We start from the raw sequence: 16,208 nt of genomic DNA on the forward strand, positions 1-16,208 counted from the left end.
GAAATTTTGGACCCTCAAATGGGCCTTATATGGACTTTGACTTTCTCCCTCTTGTCTAAAACAGGCGCACGGTAAAAATTTTACAAATGAAATCAGAACTTGTCGGACCTTTTGGATTATAATATACTCATCGAGATCTATCCATTGATATATATAGCATGCCATCAAATTCTTCATATTCTAGAAGATTCCATTTTTTGATGTGACAACTTCGTCTTATAAATGGAATCTCTCCACATTTCAACTTCAGTGGGGAGCGCATAACTTCGACAAGTCAACTTTAAATTTGTTGGAGTTTGGGGATTTAGAACCTACTTTCTAAGATCTTTCCAATGATATGTCGGTTAATAGGGTTTTGACAAAGCGTTTATGTACTTCACCGGGTTGCCTACTTTGGACAAGAGAGGCAAAGTCAAACCTCTTTATAGAGCTCCTTTGAGGGTCCAAATTTTCCCTAATGTCCAAGATAAATTAAGGCTTATAGTACACTGGCTAGGCGCTGCTACGATTTTGCATTGGTTCGGGTCAATTAAAAGCCTCCTCCATTGTTATGCTAAGCAAAGGCGCTTGACTTGCAGCACTGAAGGGCATTGAAAAAGGGGCATGAGGTGTTTGCTTGCATTTTCCAAGAGAAACTAAGGATGATAACACACTGGCTAGTTGCTGGTTCGGGTATCAATTGTTATGCTAAGCAAGGGCCCCCAACTTGCAGCGTTCAAGGGCATTGATCGTTATAAAAGGGAGGGGCGGAATCGAAGGTGGCAGGCAGGAGAGAGAGAGAGAGAGAGAGAGAGAGAGAGAGAGAGAGAGAGAGAGAGAGAGAGAGAGAGAGAGAGAGAGAGAGAGAGAATGGAAAAAAGGGGGGCGTCATAAGAGCTCCCTCTTGACTTGCTGGTGTAGTTGGAAACCAGGATGTAGTTGGAAACCTAGGCTTTTATAGAGAGAGTTGCCGAGCGACAACTGTGGAGCTCGAGATGGTAGAGTGGCCATCTGTAGCTTGAGGTGAGAGTCCACTGTCGTTGTCTTCTATGCAACCCGTCGTTCAAGGATGTGCACCCCCATTTCAAGGCAACGCAAGTTGGCAATCACGTCCACAATGTAATGCTGACGGGAGGCCTTGACGATGAGAGGGTAAGACTCTGCCGAAGCCAAGTCCCAATGTTGAGAGGTGGCTCTCGTAACTGCATGCATTTGCTGACACATGGAGTCCACCCTTGTCTTTCTAAAATTATATATATATATATATATATATATAAATAATATAATAGTAATAAATAAATAAATATATAAATAGAAAAGATATAGAATATACAGATAGATTAAACACCTCTTTGAATAACTTACTTTTTGGTTTTCTAAAAGAATTAGACGAGTGTTGGGTTAGGCATACTTTTAATGTTTTCAAGTGATGATTGAAACTTATCTTAAATGTTATTTTAGTTTTAAAATAGTAAATGGATCTTTTTATTTCACCTTTCATTTCACATCCTATATGTGTTGGCTTTTCTTGCATTCTATTGTTTTAGAATGTTAAAGTGACGCTTCACCTTGCATAATTCTAGTGAATGTTAAAACACACACACACACACACACATATATATTGACGAATTCTTTTTATTTCATAGCTTCACATGGTTTGACTTTTCTTGCATTCTATAAATTAATTTTAATCAATTTAAAAAAAGTCTCTTTTATTAAGTGGTCATTGGCCACGTTTATTGCTCACAAAGAAGCGAACCAAAAATACCAACATAAATTTAAAATTTACAAGATTTTTGAACTATTTTCTCACATATTTCACTATTTTTTTGTGCCTTTACTATGGTTCGCAACCAGTTAGTCTCTATTTTCAACCAACTCAAGACTAAGCTGAGGCAATCCTTTACTGAACACTGATTTTAAATTTTCAACCTAACGACTTTATCACTTTCTTATTGTTTTAGAAAACCACCGTGACCCTTCGAACTTTGACGAAGGAAAGGACGGCGGGAGGCCATGGACATGGACATAAGGTGTGACTTGGCAGCAAACCACTGGGTTTCGCAGGTTGTCGACGTCGCACAACCCACCACTTTCCCATTCAACAGGCTTACCTTCCCTCTCTACTCTCTCCTGCATCATCATCGTCGTCTTCGCCACTATTTCTCCTCTCTGACGCGTATTCGTCTCCGTCCTCCCGCGTACCCGTTTCGTGGTTGGGTCCGACGAAGATTGTATGCGCGGGAAAGAAACACCCTCAGCAGGACTCGTTTAGCCGAGTAAGCATGTCTCTATTTCTTGGGTGCTGTAGACTAACAAAATTTTCCCTTTTGTGTGGCGCTTTGCATGTTTCATTGTTCCGTCAGAGTCCAACAGGGCCTTTTCGCTCAATTATCGTATGGGTTTCCCTCGTCTAGATCTGTATTTTCATGTGCATTCGCATACTACACACACACACACACACACGCTTTTTTTGTTGTAATGTCTACACACACACACACACACACACACACACACACACACTCTGTTGAAAGCAGAGTACATGCTGCTAGGCATTTCCTGCATCTTGCATGTCTCAAAATTAATTATAGAGAGAGATCTGACAGATAGACATGAGATTTTAAGATGTACAGAAGTTGAAACGCTCAGAAACCTCTCAAAGCCAGAAAGGCATTGAATCAAGTCTCATAGTAAACCAAATGTCTAGTCCTTAAGCATGTATTACTGTTGTGCGTGTTTGTCCATGCATGTGCACAGACATCTTTATGCCAAAAAAAACTACATTCTTTTCTCTAGCATACGTTTGTAGGGCTTGTATGTTTGTATGTGGCAAGTTGTATCTTTAGCTACTTATTGGGATCATAGCTTTTAGGATAGATTGTAAAGACAAAATACGGTGAAGATACTCTTGTAAAGGTTTGTAATAAAATAACCCTTTGCAATATATGCTATTCAAATTCCATTCATGTAACAGCATGTTTGTTATCGTATTTTGCTGCTATTTTGGAAGTTCATATCCTGTCTTTATTTGTATTGATGTTCTCAACCTCCATCCCAAGATTGTTTTGATATTAAGGAAGAAAAGTTGTTGAGGATGCAGGACTAGGTTCCAGTAGGGCCTTTCTTAAAAGCAAAACGGAGATTTCTATGTATTTAAGAAATCACAACAATGAAGTTCCTCGAATACACTCCCCTTGTCAGGTTTTTCTCCATCTTTCTTTTACTTGTAGCTTAATTAGTGGTTATTGCAGCTCATTTATTTTGTTTATTTGATAGGATCAATGCATTCCTAACCACCGTAAATCTTGGAGACAGCTTCCTCAAAGGAAACTTGGAAGCCTACTCATGTAACTCATATGCAAATTATCGTTCTGTTTGGTGACTGGTATTGAGTTAGTATAATCAAGAGGTGAACATGCAAGTTTGCAACTACTTATCAGCTTTGAGCTGGGATGCTTGACAACTCTGATTGATCTTTGACGAGTTCATAGATTGTAGCATTGATCCTGTTTTTTTTCTATGTTTTATTGTTGGGCCCAATGCTTGTATGATCACATGACAAGGAAGTAAGAAAGGTCTTGGCTTGTGCAGGCAAGGCTGCTGGACTGGATAAAAAACATTTTCGAAGTTTGGAGCAAGAGGTTTTTTCCATTAGACCTATTGCAAAATAGGTTGAAAAATTGTGACCGCTATTTGAAATGTAAAAACAGTGTGGCATGATAATTTCAGGTGATTGATTCTCTCGTTTCATCACCCCCGAGTCTCTCAGTGTCTCCGATTGGTCCACTCTCAAGCTCTGCAAGGTGACTTTTAACTCTTTCTGTCTTATTCTTGCAGTCATATCATTGTGGTTAAATGTAAACATCGCAGCTTGTAATTTGGACCCTCAGTTTGTCCTGGATTGACAGCCTACCTATGGGCACTTGAGTTCTGGTTTTGTTGGTTTTTGTGTACGTGTGGGTGTGTTTTTTTTGTGTACGTGTGGGTGTTGTCATGCTTTTGGCCTACCTATGGGCACTTGAGTTCTGGTTTTGTTGGTTTTTGTGTACGTGTGGGTGTGTTTTTTTGGAGGGGGAGGGGGATTTTGTTTTTGAAAACAAAAGCATGACAACACCTTAACTTATCTTGGGTTAAAGCACTAGAGCTGGAAAGCCATGAGACATGGAATTGTCTCTGATGTGTATTACACATGATTTGAAATATGGACAGTAATTCTTTCTATGATATGCGTTCTGTTCTTGGATTGCTTTTGTGTATGTTTTTGGATTACACGTTTCTGATACCATGATGTATAATTAACCCATGCTTAGATTGTCTTTCGCTATGTCGCTTGTGTACAATCAGGCAATATGTTTGTTTTCGAGTTTAAATACATGACAGCTTGGCCTGGATGGTTAAAGGTATTTTTGTTTGTGTCTTGTGCAAGAACAGTCGCAGAACTTTCATCTACTTGGTCCTTGCAGTGAGCCACATGTATCCAGACTATGACTTCAGGTGATGCTGGGTTGCACTGTGGATTTACTTCAAGATGTCACCGTTAAATTTCATGGGTAATGTCAAAGTTGTCACAACAGTGACTACTTGACAACCTGTGGTGTGGAGATTGTAGTAGATGGGGATTGTTGTCAAAGGCTGACAAGCAGATAAAACTGCTGCTCCTTAATGAGCTGAGAGTTCAATTCTCTCCATTCCCAAATGGTCTTTATATCAATTAATATTATGCTCATTGTCTTTCTATGGGGTAGATTGTTATGTTCGGATTATCTGTTTTGTTTACTTCAAATAATTACAGCTTGCTCCATCCAACGAGCTTTGAAAAGGAGGAGTGGGAGACAGCTAAGTCCAAAATTGATGATCATTTACGGGAAACTGCGAAGGTGTGTTGTCTTGACGTGATTTCTTCGATCTCTATGTGTTCGCTCATGTGACCGCATAATAATGTTGCAGGTTTGGGCTTCCAAGTTTGGAGAAGACAGTTCGCTATGTGGTTCTATATGGGAGGCTATAAATGAGGTGATTGTGGTTGTCAAGATTTGCCTTTTTGAGCTAAGCATGTAACTGATACAATTGTGTTATTTGACCAGGTGATTGGAATTGAAGATAGCGATGTATATGCCTACAAGCCAGATCCTGACAGTGATCCGCTGACTGAAAGGGGGACCATGTAGGTGACATACAAGAGAAGCCCTCTATTTTGGTTGTGAGTCTAGTACTCTAATAAAGGATTTAGTATTTCTGCAGCTGGGCGTTCAGCTACTTCTTTTACAATCGAAGGCTAAAGCGGATTCTTTGTTTCTGTTGCCAATGTTTGAGGTACAGACCTCTAGGTGTCTTGTCTGCCTTTTAGTTAAGGTTGTGGAGCTACAAGACTTACATTCTAGCTCTTCATGCAGTAAGCTGGCCATGGATGATGATTCCCTTGATGAAATGCTGAGTGAGGATGAAGCAGACTACTTGGAGGGCATGGATATGGATTGAGCCCTGTCCAGCTTATTGTACAGTTAAGGTCAGATGACCTGCAAATGTTGTATTAATATTATGTTCATCTTGTTGTAAGCTAGACTTATTATCCAGTTGTGGACAAGGAACTCTTCACACTTTTATAGCCTTCTGGGGGTTTATGAAGGATTCAACTCAATGTGACTTCTTTTGCAAATACAGATGGAAAATCTTGTATTTCTCTGTTAGTCTTTTGGGGCTTATGAAGGATGTCACTATGGTCCTTGAAAGAGGTAGTGACTGCAGTTGTTGATCAGAATTGCCTCAAGAAATGTTGTAAAACCACTGTGACTCCCTGCTTATGGATGCTTAATGTTAACAAATCACCATAAGGACCACTTTGTTCAATTATTTTGGTGTTCACGTAAGGCGTACTGCCCACCATTGCTGCAGTAATGGAGAGCAATGACCTGAAATTTAAGGTTTTTGATGTATTTTCTGGAATGGCGGTCAATGGATGTAAGTAGTCAAATGATCGTGACATCTTTGTGCTTACATAGGCTTGTATGTCTGTCTACACACTTACTTATATTGGGTATCACAATCTCTTCAATGGACTTCCAGAAAGAGAAAAAGATATGCATGCCTGTCCTTCTGAAGTCGTAGAGAAAGTGTACACAGCTATTTCAAACTCTACATGAGATACTGTTTAGATTGGTGGAATATCGATATACTCCTTGATGTGGTTGTCTTTTCCCAAGAGTAAAAGTCGGCAGACATCATCTCTGGAAAATGTAAGCATACATGTGTTTTGTTTGCACTGCCTTCCAAGAGTCTAGTGTTCATGTGGAGGTTTTTTGAGCCAGAGAACTGTGGGTCATCTTTTCTGCCATGGCCATGAAAATAACCTCTCTCTCTCTCTCTCTCTCTCTCTCTCTCTCTCTCTCTCTCTGTAATGGCAGGAGGTCCTTGTCTTGAAAGGTAGTGCCATTGCCTGTTTTTAGATGCGCTTGTTTTAAATATTTGACCCCCATGTAGGTTAACCGGACTTTATAGGAGAGTAGGGTCCAGAGAACAGAGCAAAGAAACTTTAAAGAATGTAAATCAAAACTTTTTAGTACAGTGAAATATGGTGTTAAAAGAGTGCAGATGGTTTGTGTAGATGGGCGACGATAAATTTTGAGTGTTTCTGCCACATTAGGTCAAGCATTTTAGGCACTAGCGCTCGAAATTTAACCCCGTCGATATAGCCTAAACCGACTTTTCTACAAAAGTTGCGCACCACTGTGTTATACTCATCAAGGGGACTCAAAAATGCGTTAGTTTGTGCTTTATAATTTCCTACATGTGTTTCGTTTTCATCCATCCACGCTTCGTTTGTATATATCCAGTAACTCTTCAGATCATGGTTTGGTGGTTCTTTTTGGTGCGCTAAAAATGTGCCTTGGAGAAGCGAGAAAAGCATACAAATTGTGTGACCCATTTTTTAGTTAATGAATGGGCCCCTTCATTTAAGGGATTCATGTGACTTCCTTGAAAAGTTCCTTCTCATATTGATTTAGAATGCCAACATGGACCTTCACCTTGTTTTGTTTTGGCTTGTCCCCTTTTGGATGGAGTGACTTCTCTCTCCCACTCTTTACAATGAAAAATCCCTCACAAGCTTGTTTATTCGATTTACCTTGTTATGGTAGTTATTTGCAGAGCCAACTGCGAAAAACTGCTTGTTTATTTGGTTTAGCTTGTTATAGTAGGTTTTTGTAGGTGAACTCTTGGTAGGCTTTTCTCACCTATACTCATCTTCCACTGCTTGTCATAGCTCTCCTTGGTTGGTGCCATATTGACATTGGGCATGTCGCTTCTTTTGCTGTTTATTATGCTCAGTGGATTTATCTATTCATCTAGTTCACAATGTAAATATTTTAGAAGCTATCTTTCTCTTCCTATTAAAAAGGTTTCCATGACACTATTTAACCTTATAGAGGGTTTCCCCCTAGCTTTTTATTTTTCTTTTTGTTGTAGGAGTCTTACATTCCTAATTATTCATGGCCTCGACCTAGTCTTAACCGATTTTGCCTCGTCTTTGGGCAGATTCAATTTTGAGCACCTCCATTCCATGAATTTTTTAGTAATGAAGTTCAACATTGAGAGAGAGAGAGAGAGAGAGAGAGAGAGAGAGAGAGAGGTACGATTTCATTTTACCATCCACTATTTGAGAATGGCCATAAAGGAAAGTGAAGGTAAAATATTTTTATATGCTCAATCTCTTTGGCAATCAGGATGTACAATATTCAAAATAAGATCAAACTCTTTTGCCAAGTCCAGTGATTTAAAAAAGAATATATGTTTGTACTGAATGGATTATCCATACATAATCAACATATAAACTAAATTATTTTTAAATTATATTACAATGAAATGCTCCCACATTGCTAACATAGAGTATATGAATATTAAATTCGACTTGGATAAAAAAAAAAACCTAATGTTACTCACCAAAGTATGACAGAATAGGTAGAAATGCATGCTTTGAGATTGTGTTTGATGCCAATCCTGCACTATAAAATTATTTTCTCCATAAGAAAATTTGTTATTCAAAGACTGTCTCACATTATAATTAGCTTGTTGAAGGGAAAAGCAAAGAAAAAACAATAAAAGCTAGGAAGAAATAATTTGACTTAGTCTCATGCTTCTGCAATAGTACCTATACGATCAATTACATTATTGCCGTCCATAACATAATAGAATGGGCAGTTGAGTCTTTATTGGTTGTTTTGCCACTGAAAACTGATGAGGGTTTCAATTAGCCTAGCACCTATAGATCTAAAGGGAACGATATTCCCTAGGTGGGATACTTAGCACTAAGTTACCTACATCACTTAGGGGTAGATATGCGGAATGATTAGTCCCCATTGTTTCGGCTAGCTATAATAGAATTGATTCTCTATGTATTGGACACTTGTGGAATATAAGAGCTTGCACTTATTTAGCTAAAACTTACTTTCATTCCTCTTGTCTCACAGACACCTTATGGCTTGCATTACCAAGCACCATTACATGACCATACTGTTTGATGTGCGTAAGTGGTTGTAGATTCTATGAAGTAAATTGTGCAAAAGCTTTTGTATGTTATTTCATGTTAAACTGTACTACGGTGACCATGAATGTCAGAGTAAATTAAGCTCTCATTTGCCATTTTCACATAAGATTGATCCCCTCTAGTATGCCATGACAATGATTCGTGGCTATCACCACCATGCTTGCTCATGTGATAATGGCCTTCAAAGCGAGGGCATGGTTATATTGATGGGGGAGAAGAATTTTGAAAAGTCAGCTGCAAAACAAGGTAAAGTCAATGCAATGGCATTTTCCCTTGTGAGATTCGCATAGTGACCTAGAGAGAGATACTTCGCTTATTCGCTCACTCTAGAAGGAGAGAGAGAGAGGGAGATATACAAAAGGGAGATGGGATAAAGGTAGAGATAGAGAGAAAGATGGAGAGAGAGCTTTGAAAACTCTTTTTGGACTGAGCTTTAAAAAAAACATTTGATCAGTTGAGCAATATCTAAAAAAAAGCTAACTCCAAAGCTCGCTCAATTCCAATCCCCCATAAGGATGTTTATATGTGTTTGAGAGGTGAATGCTTGTATTTTGATGGGCTAGTCCATTGTAGAACCTAGAGAAATCATAATTGAGATGTCCAACCATAGTGTGATGACTATTGAGGCACATCCTTTGTGTAACTATTTCAATTGAAGGATCGGGGTGTTCTAGCTAGTTGTGTGTTCTATGCGAGTTTTTCCAAATGAGGCATCTAGATGAATTTTGATGTGAAAAGTCGAACCAAGATATGATTCAGTAGTTGTGTGCATGATTGCATGTGGTTTTTCTACAACGTGAAAATCACGCAGATGTTTGTGAAAGAGCCAATGTTTAGTGCAAGGGATGAAGATACTTGTGATGGAGCTAAGGTTTGTTGTAAAGGATAGGTAGTGATATGCATCTATAGATGGCGTGATGTTTAAATTACATATTTTAATAAGATTGACATTGCAAGTGTAACCAAGGATGATCACACTTTTGTGAACAAACGATATCCCGGAGAGTTGATGTGGCAATCTACTGCCAGGGCATCTTTGTATAGTTGTCTACACTCATCATACAACACAAGTGGAGTCTGATTTATAGGTGGTATGGGGAAATCTCTCCAAGGCAGTCGAGGGCAACAATATCAAACCTTGTCCAGGTGATAGTTGAAAGTGGGGCAAGCGTCCATGTGGCTCATTCCCTTGGAGATCTTATGAACTGAAAGGATTAATAATTCACAGTAAGAACCAAAGAAGCAAAAGCTCAAAGATAGCTACGATTGGAAAAATAATTGGCCGCTTCTTTTTGCATAACATGCCCATATCATGTGCTACTTTTGCTAACACAGAATGGGTATTTCCAACATTTTCAGATTTTTGTTGCTCATTCTAATTTTGCATTTCTTGTCAACAATTATCAGGGTCCTTCCCATCAGAAGAGCAGGGATGATAGTGGCAATTCCTGAGCACGACGCTCCCTTGAAGATTCTACCCTGCACTCTGTAAAATTCGTTGTGTGAGTGCTCTGCTCTCCATCACTACTGACCATAACATCTCAATACCAGGCTTGGAATTTGTATGCCTGCTTCCAAAACTAGATAAGCATGGTCCGGCAAAGAGCTTCTACTGCAACGTTTACACCATCCTATAGAACACATTGTTACCATCAATGAAGTGTAAACAAGCACACATGCAGTGGAAACTAGGAGCAAAAAATGAAGTGTGACATCTCTAACCTCGTTTCTTATTTTCTCTCCTAGCTCTGCTGCACATGCCCGTATTCTTGGACTTGATGCTTCATTAATTGCACGCAAAAGCTTATCCACTGCGATGTGTGTTTCAGAGTGTGCAGGCGGTACTAAATATTCTTTCTTCAATGGCTCTGGAGCAACCGCAATCCATGCCATGCGCTCTGCCCAGTAAAATTGGTCGAGCACAAACGGGCAAATCACCTATGAAGACGACATGCCCACACATTATCAATAATTTTGAATCTTTTCAAAGGCTTGAGGGAACACAAGGGAATCCCAAATATGAGATAAAACCTGAGGAATTCCAGATTGAAGGGCTGCTGCTGTAGTCCCACTATAAGAACAAGAAAAAGAAAGTTAGGACCATTGTTGGAGGTGAAGCTCCTTGTGTGTGTATAGATCTAGCTGTACCTGCCTCCATGATGTACTATCAAAGAGCACTTTGGAAACAACCAAAGATAGGGCAGCGAGCTGCTTGACAGAGAATGGCCAAAAAGTCATGAGCCCAAGGAAGATTACAGGCTTGCAAAAAACAAATATTTGTATAAAGCGCACCCTGACATACAGAATAGCCTGTTACCGAACAAGCGAATTCCTTGCTGCAAAACCTTCTCAACAGCTAGTACCTCCTTCTGCAATTCTTCATCAGCATCATTTGCTGTTTGCCGATCATCCTGATTTGCAGCATCAAGAACAGCAGCTTCCAAAGGTGCATGAGCTGCTGTGAATAGAATTGCATATCGATCAGCTGCTCTTAAAACACCTCCAAGGACATCTAGCATCCCTTTTGGATTGTCAATAAGGCCCATACTGAAAGTAGGCAAATGGCCCTCTCTTAGCCCAATCGGAATTTAAAAGGTATACCTAATGGCTTCAAAAGAAATAAATTCACTATCTATAGTGCAAACAAGCTCTAAAGGAAAGAAAACGCTAAAGGCAAGGTAAACAAGAAGAAAAAAATAAATGTATCAATTCACACTTTAAGGTCGCAAACTTCTTTATGTAGAGATGAAAAGTCCTTTGGCTTTCCAATTCCATGAGGCTTTTTATTTCCTAGACTCACCCTTCACTTATGCATTTGAGATGTTTTGAAAGAATTTTTATTTTTCCAAGATTGGGGAGCCCTACTGGCCCTATCTTAGCCCAATCTGAATTTAACAGCAAGCACTCAAAATGCTGCAAGTGAACCAATGGGATTAAGACTAATATGAGCTAAGTATGTTGAAAAGAGTTGAAACCAAAAGTAATCAGATAGTGATTAAAAATAAGCCACCCCCTTTTGCAGGCAACTAGCACATCGGCCTACTTGCTGGTAGACACACACACCATGTGCATAGTCTGCAAGCACCACATGCTACGCATGTGTGTGTTTGGAGAGAGAGAGAGAGAGAGAGAGAGAGAGAGAGAGAGAGAGAGAGAGAGAGAGAGAGAGAGAGAGAGAGAGAGAAATGTTATATTAACGTCTTCAAAAGGCCAAAGTGACCTATGAGACCAGAAAGTTACAATGCGGTGTATCTGATACAAAGTCAGGTTAACAAATTAAATTAAACTAGGATAACAAAATATAAATACTGCAAAATCCTAAACTAAGCTGATAGGTGTGAAAGGTGAAAGGCGTGAAATGTGTGAACTAAGCAGTACAATGTGTAGACAATATGGGAGGGAAGCAGAGATCCATCTTCATAGAGATCCATCTTCATCTGCACTCTGGACGACGAAAGAGTATGGCTCGAATCCTTTGTTGTAGCCTCCTTCGAAACTGTGTAGCTCCTCTTCTTCATCGGGGTCGTCTAGATCTCCCTAGCTCCAATGCTCGGCCTATGAGAATGCCAGTAGTGCGGGCAGACCTCTCCACTGTTGGCTGCTCCTTTGTCTGTTCTTCTGGGTGTACAATATCTAGTGTAAAGAAATCTGTGATCTGTCTCTGGGGTTATCTCTCTTCAGCTCTCCTCAGTAAAGTTTCTCTATGTCTGTGTAACTCAAGTAGATATAGCCCAAGACATCTCTGATCCTCATAACTCATGACCCTAGATAGAGGCCCAAAACCTTCTCTGAATAGACAATGAAAACGGCCTCGTATCTCATAGTACACTGTGCAATGACATGAAATGAAATGTAATATTAACGTCTTCAAAAGGCCAAAATGACCTATGAGACCAAAAGGTTACATGTGGTGAATCTAAAACCAGGTCTGGGTACAAAAGTACAAAGAACTGAAAAGAAAATAAAATAGTTGGTAGGGTGGGGTGAAAGCTGATACAAAGGGAATAGGAAATACAAAGGGGTGAGCTGATAAAATGGAGCTCTTTGACAGTCAAGGCATCATATACATATACATCAGTATCCGGGACGGCTACTATGTCGCGCCAGTATGGTAAAGATCCTCTGTCGCAATCTGCGTCGATATCGAGAGGGCCCCCTCATCCAGGCGACGGGACCGCCCCAAATCTATCGCCCGATCAAGCAGTATGCCTTTGGTGCCTCTGGTGTTGTTATGCTGTGGGGGCTGCTCGAACTCCTCTGTTTGTGACTAAAAGAAATCTGTAATCTTTTGCTGTCGCTAGATCTCTCTCATTGTGCCCCTCTTCAAGAGGTCCTCTCTGTGTTTGCGAATCTCCAGTAAGTATAATCCGAGGCATCTCTGATCCTGGTATCTCATGACTCTAGAAAGTGGCCCAAAACCCTCTCTGAATACAGTAAAGCGGCCTCGTATCTCATAGTAAACTGGGCAGTGACATATGTAATGTAGCTCTGTCTCTGGCTCTATTTGGCACACCTGACAAATCCTGGACTCAGCGGGTGGTACTTTAAATCTGCCTGTCTCGATCTCTAGCTGATGTGAGGATGTGCGTATCTGACCAATAGCACATCGTATCTAGTGGGATAGATGAGTATCCATGTATCCTGGTCTAATCACAAAACCATCTTCCGTGAGTTGGAGAAGATGCTCTCTATAGAAAGTCGTCTTCCTTCGTACCTAGCTCATGTGTAGGTTGTATCCATGTCCTCTTTGTATCCAACTGAATCAAGTCCTATCTGATGAGCCTGGTAATCTCTGCCCTAGTGAGGGAGATGGAGGGTGCATCCAGAGAGTATTGAAATGGGGGTAGCCGGTCCATACTAAATTCATGTAACTGAAACCAAGATGCCATCTCTGCATATCAACATGATCTATCTCCTTGCAATGCCAGTTGTCGCAAAGACTCTAGTGCTAATCGAGCATATCTGTCTCTAGGGAGAGCCCAAGTGCTATGCATAAATGAAACTGATGGAGTGAGTGCCTCCACTACCAATGGAGGAGCAGCGAGCTCCACCCTAACAATGTCATGTGGTACTGAGGCCTTGGCCCTAATCATCCGAGAAATCATAGACACCAAGGGCTTCTCCATACATAATCATCCATCAGTACTACCAGCTCTTCTATGATGATCAACTAAGGGGCCCCATATCTCCACTGTATAGCATGGCCGAAGTGACCAAAGTGTCAAAGTGTCAAAGAGCCAAAGCTTTGTCTGAGGTTCCTGGAACTGAACTTGAGAGAGAGAGAGAGAGAGAGAGAGAGAGAGAGATGAAATGATATATTAACTTCTGTTTGAGAACTTGTTTGGTGATCTTGTTTGGAATTTCTTTGAAATGGATGATATCTATTCTGAACCTGTCTTGGTGCCAATTTGAATCGTTTGACTCTCGTTTTAATACTGGTTTCAATGATTGGCGATTTTACTCCTGGGTGGAGTAGTGAGAAATGATGTTTAAGAATGCTTGCTCATACTCATGGCCCGGACCCTTGTGGTTATTTGCGGGGGGAGTATTGAATATTTGAAAAGTGTTGTTTTACTCATGGCCCGGACCCTTGTGGTTATTTACGGGGGGAGTATTGTTGTTGTTACTCATGGCCCGGACTCTTGTGGTTATTTGCGGGGGGAGTATTGAATGTTTGAAAAGTGTTGTTTTTACTCATGGCCCGGACCCTAGTGGTTATTTACGGGGGAGTATTATTGTTGTTACTCGTGGCCCGGACTAGATGGTTATCTATGGGGGATGTATTAAGAAGTATGAGCAGTGGTTATTCTCAGCACCTCCGAACGACGCAGCTGTGGTCTGGGGAGGCGTTTGGTTGTAAAAGGTCTCTATATCTCATGGCCCACACTTTTTAAGTTATTTGCGGGAGGAGTGATGAGGGAGTTGTTGAACAGCTCATGGCCCGGACCAAGATGGTTATTTACGTGGGGAGTGTTCATCGACGACTTTATGTTTCCGTGTTTGGTTACATGCATATGTGAGCATTTGTGTTCCATTGTGATGTGCCAACCACTAATATTCCTTATTGGATGAGATTCTTCTGGAAAGCCAACGACCTAGGAAATCAAGAGCTCCAATCTAGAATGAGACTCTTTATTGGATGAGATTCTTCTCGGAAGCCAACGACTAAGGAAATTAAGAGCTTTGATTTGGAATGAGAACTGATTGTCCCTCAGAATGACCCTCGGATTTTCTTTTGTTGAGCTAACTTGAGTTGTTTTGCAGATATGTTGTAATCGCAGACGATTACTTTCTTTCAAGAAGGGGGGATGTCACAAACTGCTGGCGTGTCAAGCCACTGAAGAACGGAGCCAACCTGTAGATCCCGGCCAAGGAGCCTAAAGTTTAAACCCTAGAAGAAATTTTACCAACTTATAAAGTCTTGCCGAGAGGCCTATTTTTAAAGAGAAGTTCCCGCCAACTTATGCGACCCCGTCCGATGGGGCCCAAATGACACATTGAATAAAGAAAGTTGGACCTACACACACTCATAGATAGCGTAAAAGCTGATGACTTGGCAATTGTACGAACAACATGAAATTCGCGTTGGACTGCTGACGTGGCAGACAATACAGAATTCCGCAATTTGCGTTGACTCTGTTGTCGTGGCATATTGTACGGATTTCCGCATTTTGCGTTGCATGCTGACGTGGCAGGTGTATGGATTTCCTAAAATTGTGTTGGCTGATTTTCAGTATGTGCTTTTGGGCCATATGCTTTTGAGTTTAAAAGCTTTTCATGGCCAAGGGCCTTCAAATATGAGCCGCTCCGCGTGAGGTACAAAGAAAGGAGTACTAGCATTGCACTGAGTTCAAGCAATATAAAGAAATATCGAAAGGGGCGCCAAGGTTTGGGGCCAGTGAAACCGGACCGTAGGGTGGTAGACATAGGCTCTTTACTTTAGACTTTAGGACACAGAGAAACTTTGCAAATAGAAACTTGTAACGGGAATTGATACTTCAAACACAGACGGCTTGGAAGCTAGAGCGCTACCAAGCAAACGTTGACACATGTTGGCCCCAAAGACTGGCGCCTCTTTCGGTATTTCTTTATTGTATTCAAAGAGGGAATAAAACCTGTGATTTCCTACGAGTGCCCCGCATAATCCGGGCTGAAAATGACCTTTTCTGGTAGCATAACTGTACTAGGATGCTTCACAGACAATATCCCCACGCAAAAGGTGACTTTCCCGACGCATACGGACATTTTGCAAAAACCTGCCGAGAATCTGCAGCACGCTGAATTCTCTGTTTTTTACCCTGAAAATGCGCCAGATCACACGCACAGCGGTCCCCTCGCGTCCCCGGACCTCCTGGGGGTATTAGGGACCGTTTAGGGCCAAAACCCTAAACCTGCAAAGATACACAGCAGGCTGTATTTCCCTGTTTTGGGCTCCGTTTCGCGAGCCGGTTGCATCCGTAGCAAGTCCTCGAGCTCTTGCACCTGTAGGGCTACTTGCCCTTTGAATCGGATGAGGTTTCTCGAGTGAAATCTCTCCGAATTCACCTGTACCTGTGGAGGATTAGCAACTAGCTAATCCAGTACCTGTGCAAGAGGCTCTTGCCTCGGCAATCGTGCATGAACCACACAATTGTACATAGGTCAAATGAAGAGCCCTCTTGTGGGGCATCACATAACTGCACGGAGGGGA

General features: G+C 41.0%; 2 protein-coding genes across 8 annotated transcripts in view; one reads left to right on the forward strand and one right to left on the reverse strand.

Moving 5' to 3' along the window:
• Positions 1–2,119: 2,119 nt before the first annotated feature.
• On the forward strand, positions 2,120–5,657 carry LOC147434579 (uncharacterized). Of its 4 annotated transcripts, none has more exons than XM_086491043.1 (11): positions 2,120–2,258; positions 3,080–3,180; positions 3,256–3,326; positions 3,571–3,620; positions 3,709–3,782; positions 4,411–4,473; positions 4,772–4,856; positions 4,927–4,992; positions 5,064–5,143; positions 5,210–5,292; positions 5,373–5,657. In XM_086491043.1, the coding sequence occupies exons 2-10, from the start codon at positions 3,149–3,151 to the stop codon at positions 5,256–5,258; spliced, it is 570 nt and encodes a 189-aa protein (XP_086347169.1). In that variant the 5' UTR covers positions 2,120–2,258; positions 3,080–3,148; the 3' UTR covers positions 5,259–5,292; positions 5,373–5,657. The 4 variants fall into 4 exon arrangements, with proteins under 4 accessions (XP_086347169.1, XP_086347166.1, XP_086347168.1 ...); XM_086491040.1 differs by having other exon boundaries at positions 5,221–5,292; XM_086491041.1 differs by lacking the exon at positions 2,120–2,258 and adding an exon at positions 2,332–2,375 and having other exon boundaries at positions 5,221–5,292.
• A 4,108-nt stretch (positions 5,658–9,765) lies between these two features.
• The window catches only part of LOC147434580 (UDP-Glycosyltransferase superfamily protein), a 115,771-nt gene continuing 109,328 nt past the window's right edge, over positions 9,766–16,208 (reverse strand). For all 4 annotated transcript variants that reach the window (XM_086491045.1, XM_086491046.1, XM_086491044.1 and 1 more), the window contains 5 exons: positions 10,811–11,065; positions 10,667–10,726; positions 10,550–10,589; positions 10,241–10,456; positions 9,766–10,149 (listed from right to left, as the gene is read on the reverse strand). In XM_086491045.1, the coding sequence (XP_086347171.1) occupies positions 10,099–10,149; positions 10,241–10,456; positions 10,550–10,589; positions 10,667–10,726; positions 10,811–11,065 (622 nt within the window). In that variant the 3' untranslated portion in view covers positions 9,766–10,098. The remainder of the gene's footprint in view (positions 10,150–10,240; positions 10,457–10,549; positions 10,590–10,666; positions 10,727–10,810; positions 11,066–16,208) is intronic.

Source organism: Adiantum capillus-veneris, chromosome 19 (assembly GCF_014529385.1).
Source record: "Adiantum capillus-veneris isolate H3 chromosome 19, ASM1452938v2, whole genome shotgun sequence".
Classification (NCBI taxonomy): domain Eukaryota; kingdom Viridiplantae; phylum Streptophyta; class Polypodiopsida; order Polypodiales; family Pteridaceae; genus Adiantum; species Adiantum capillus-veneris.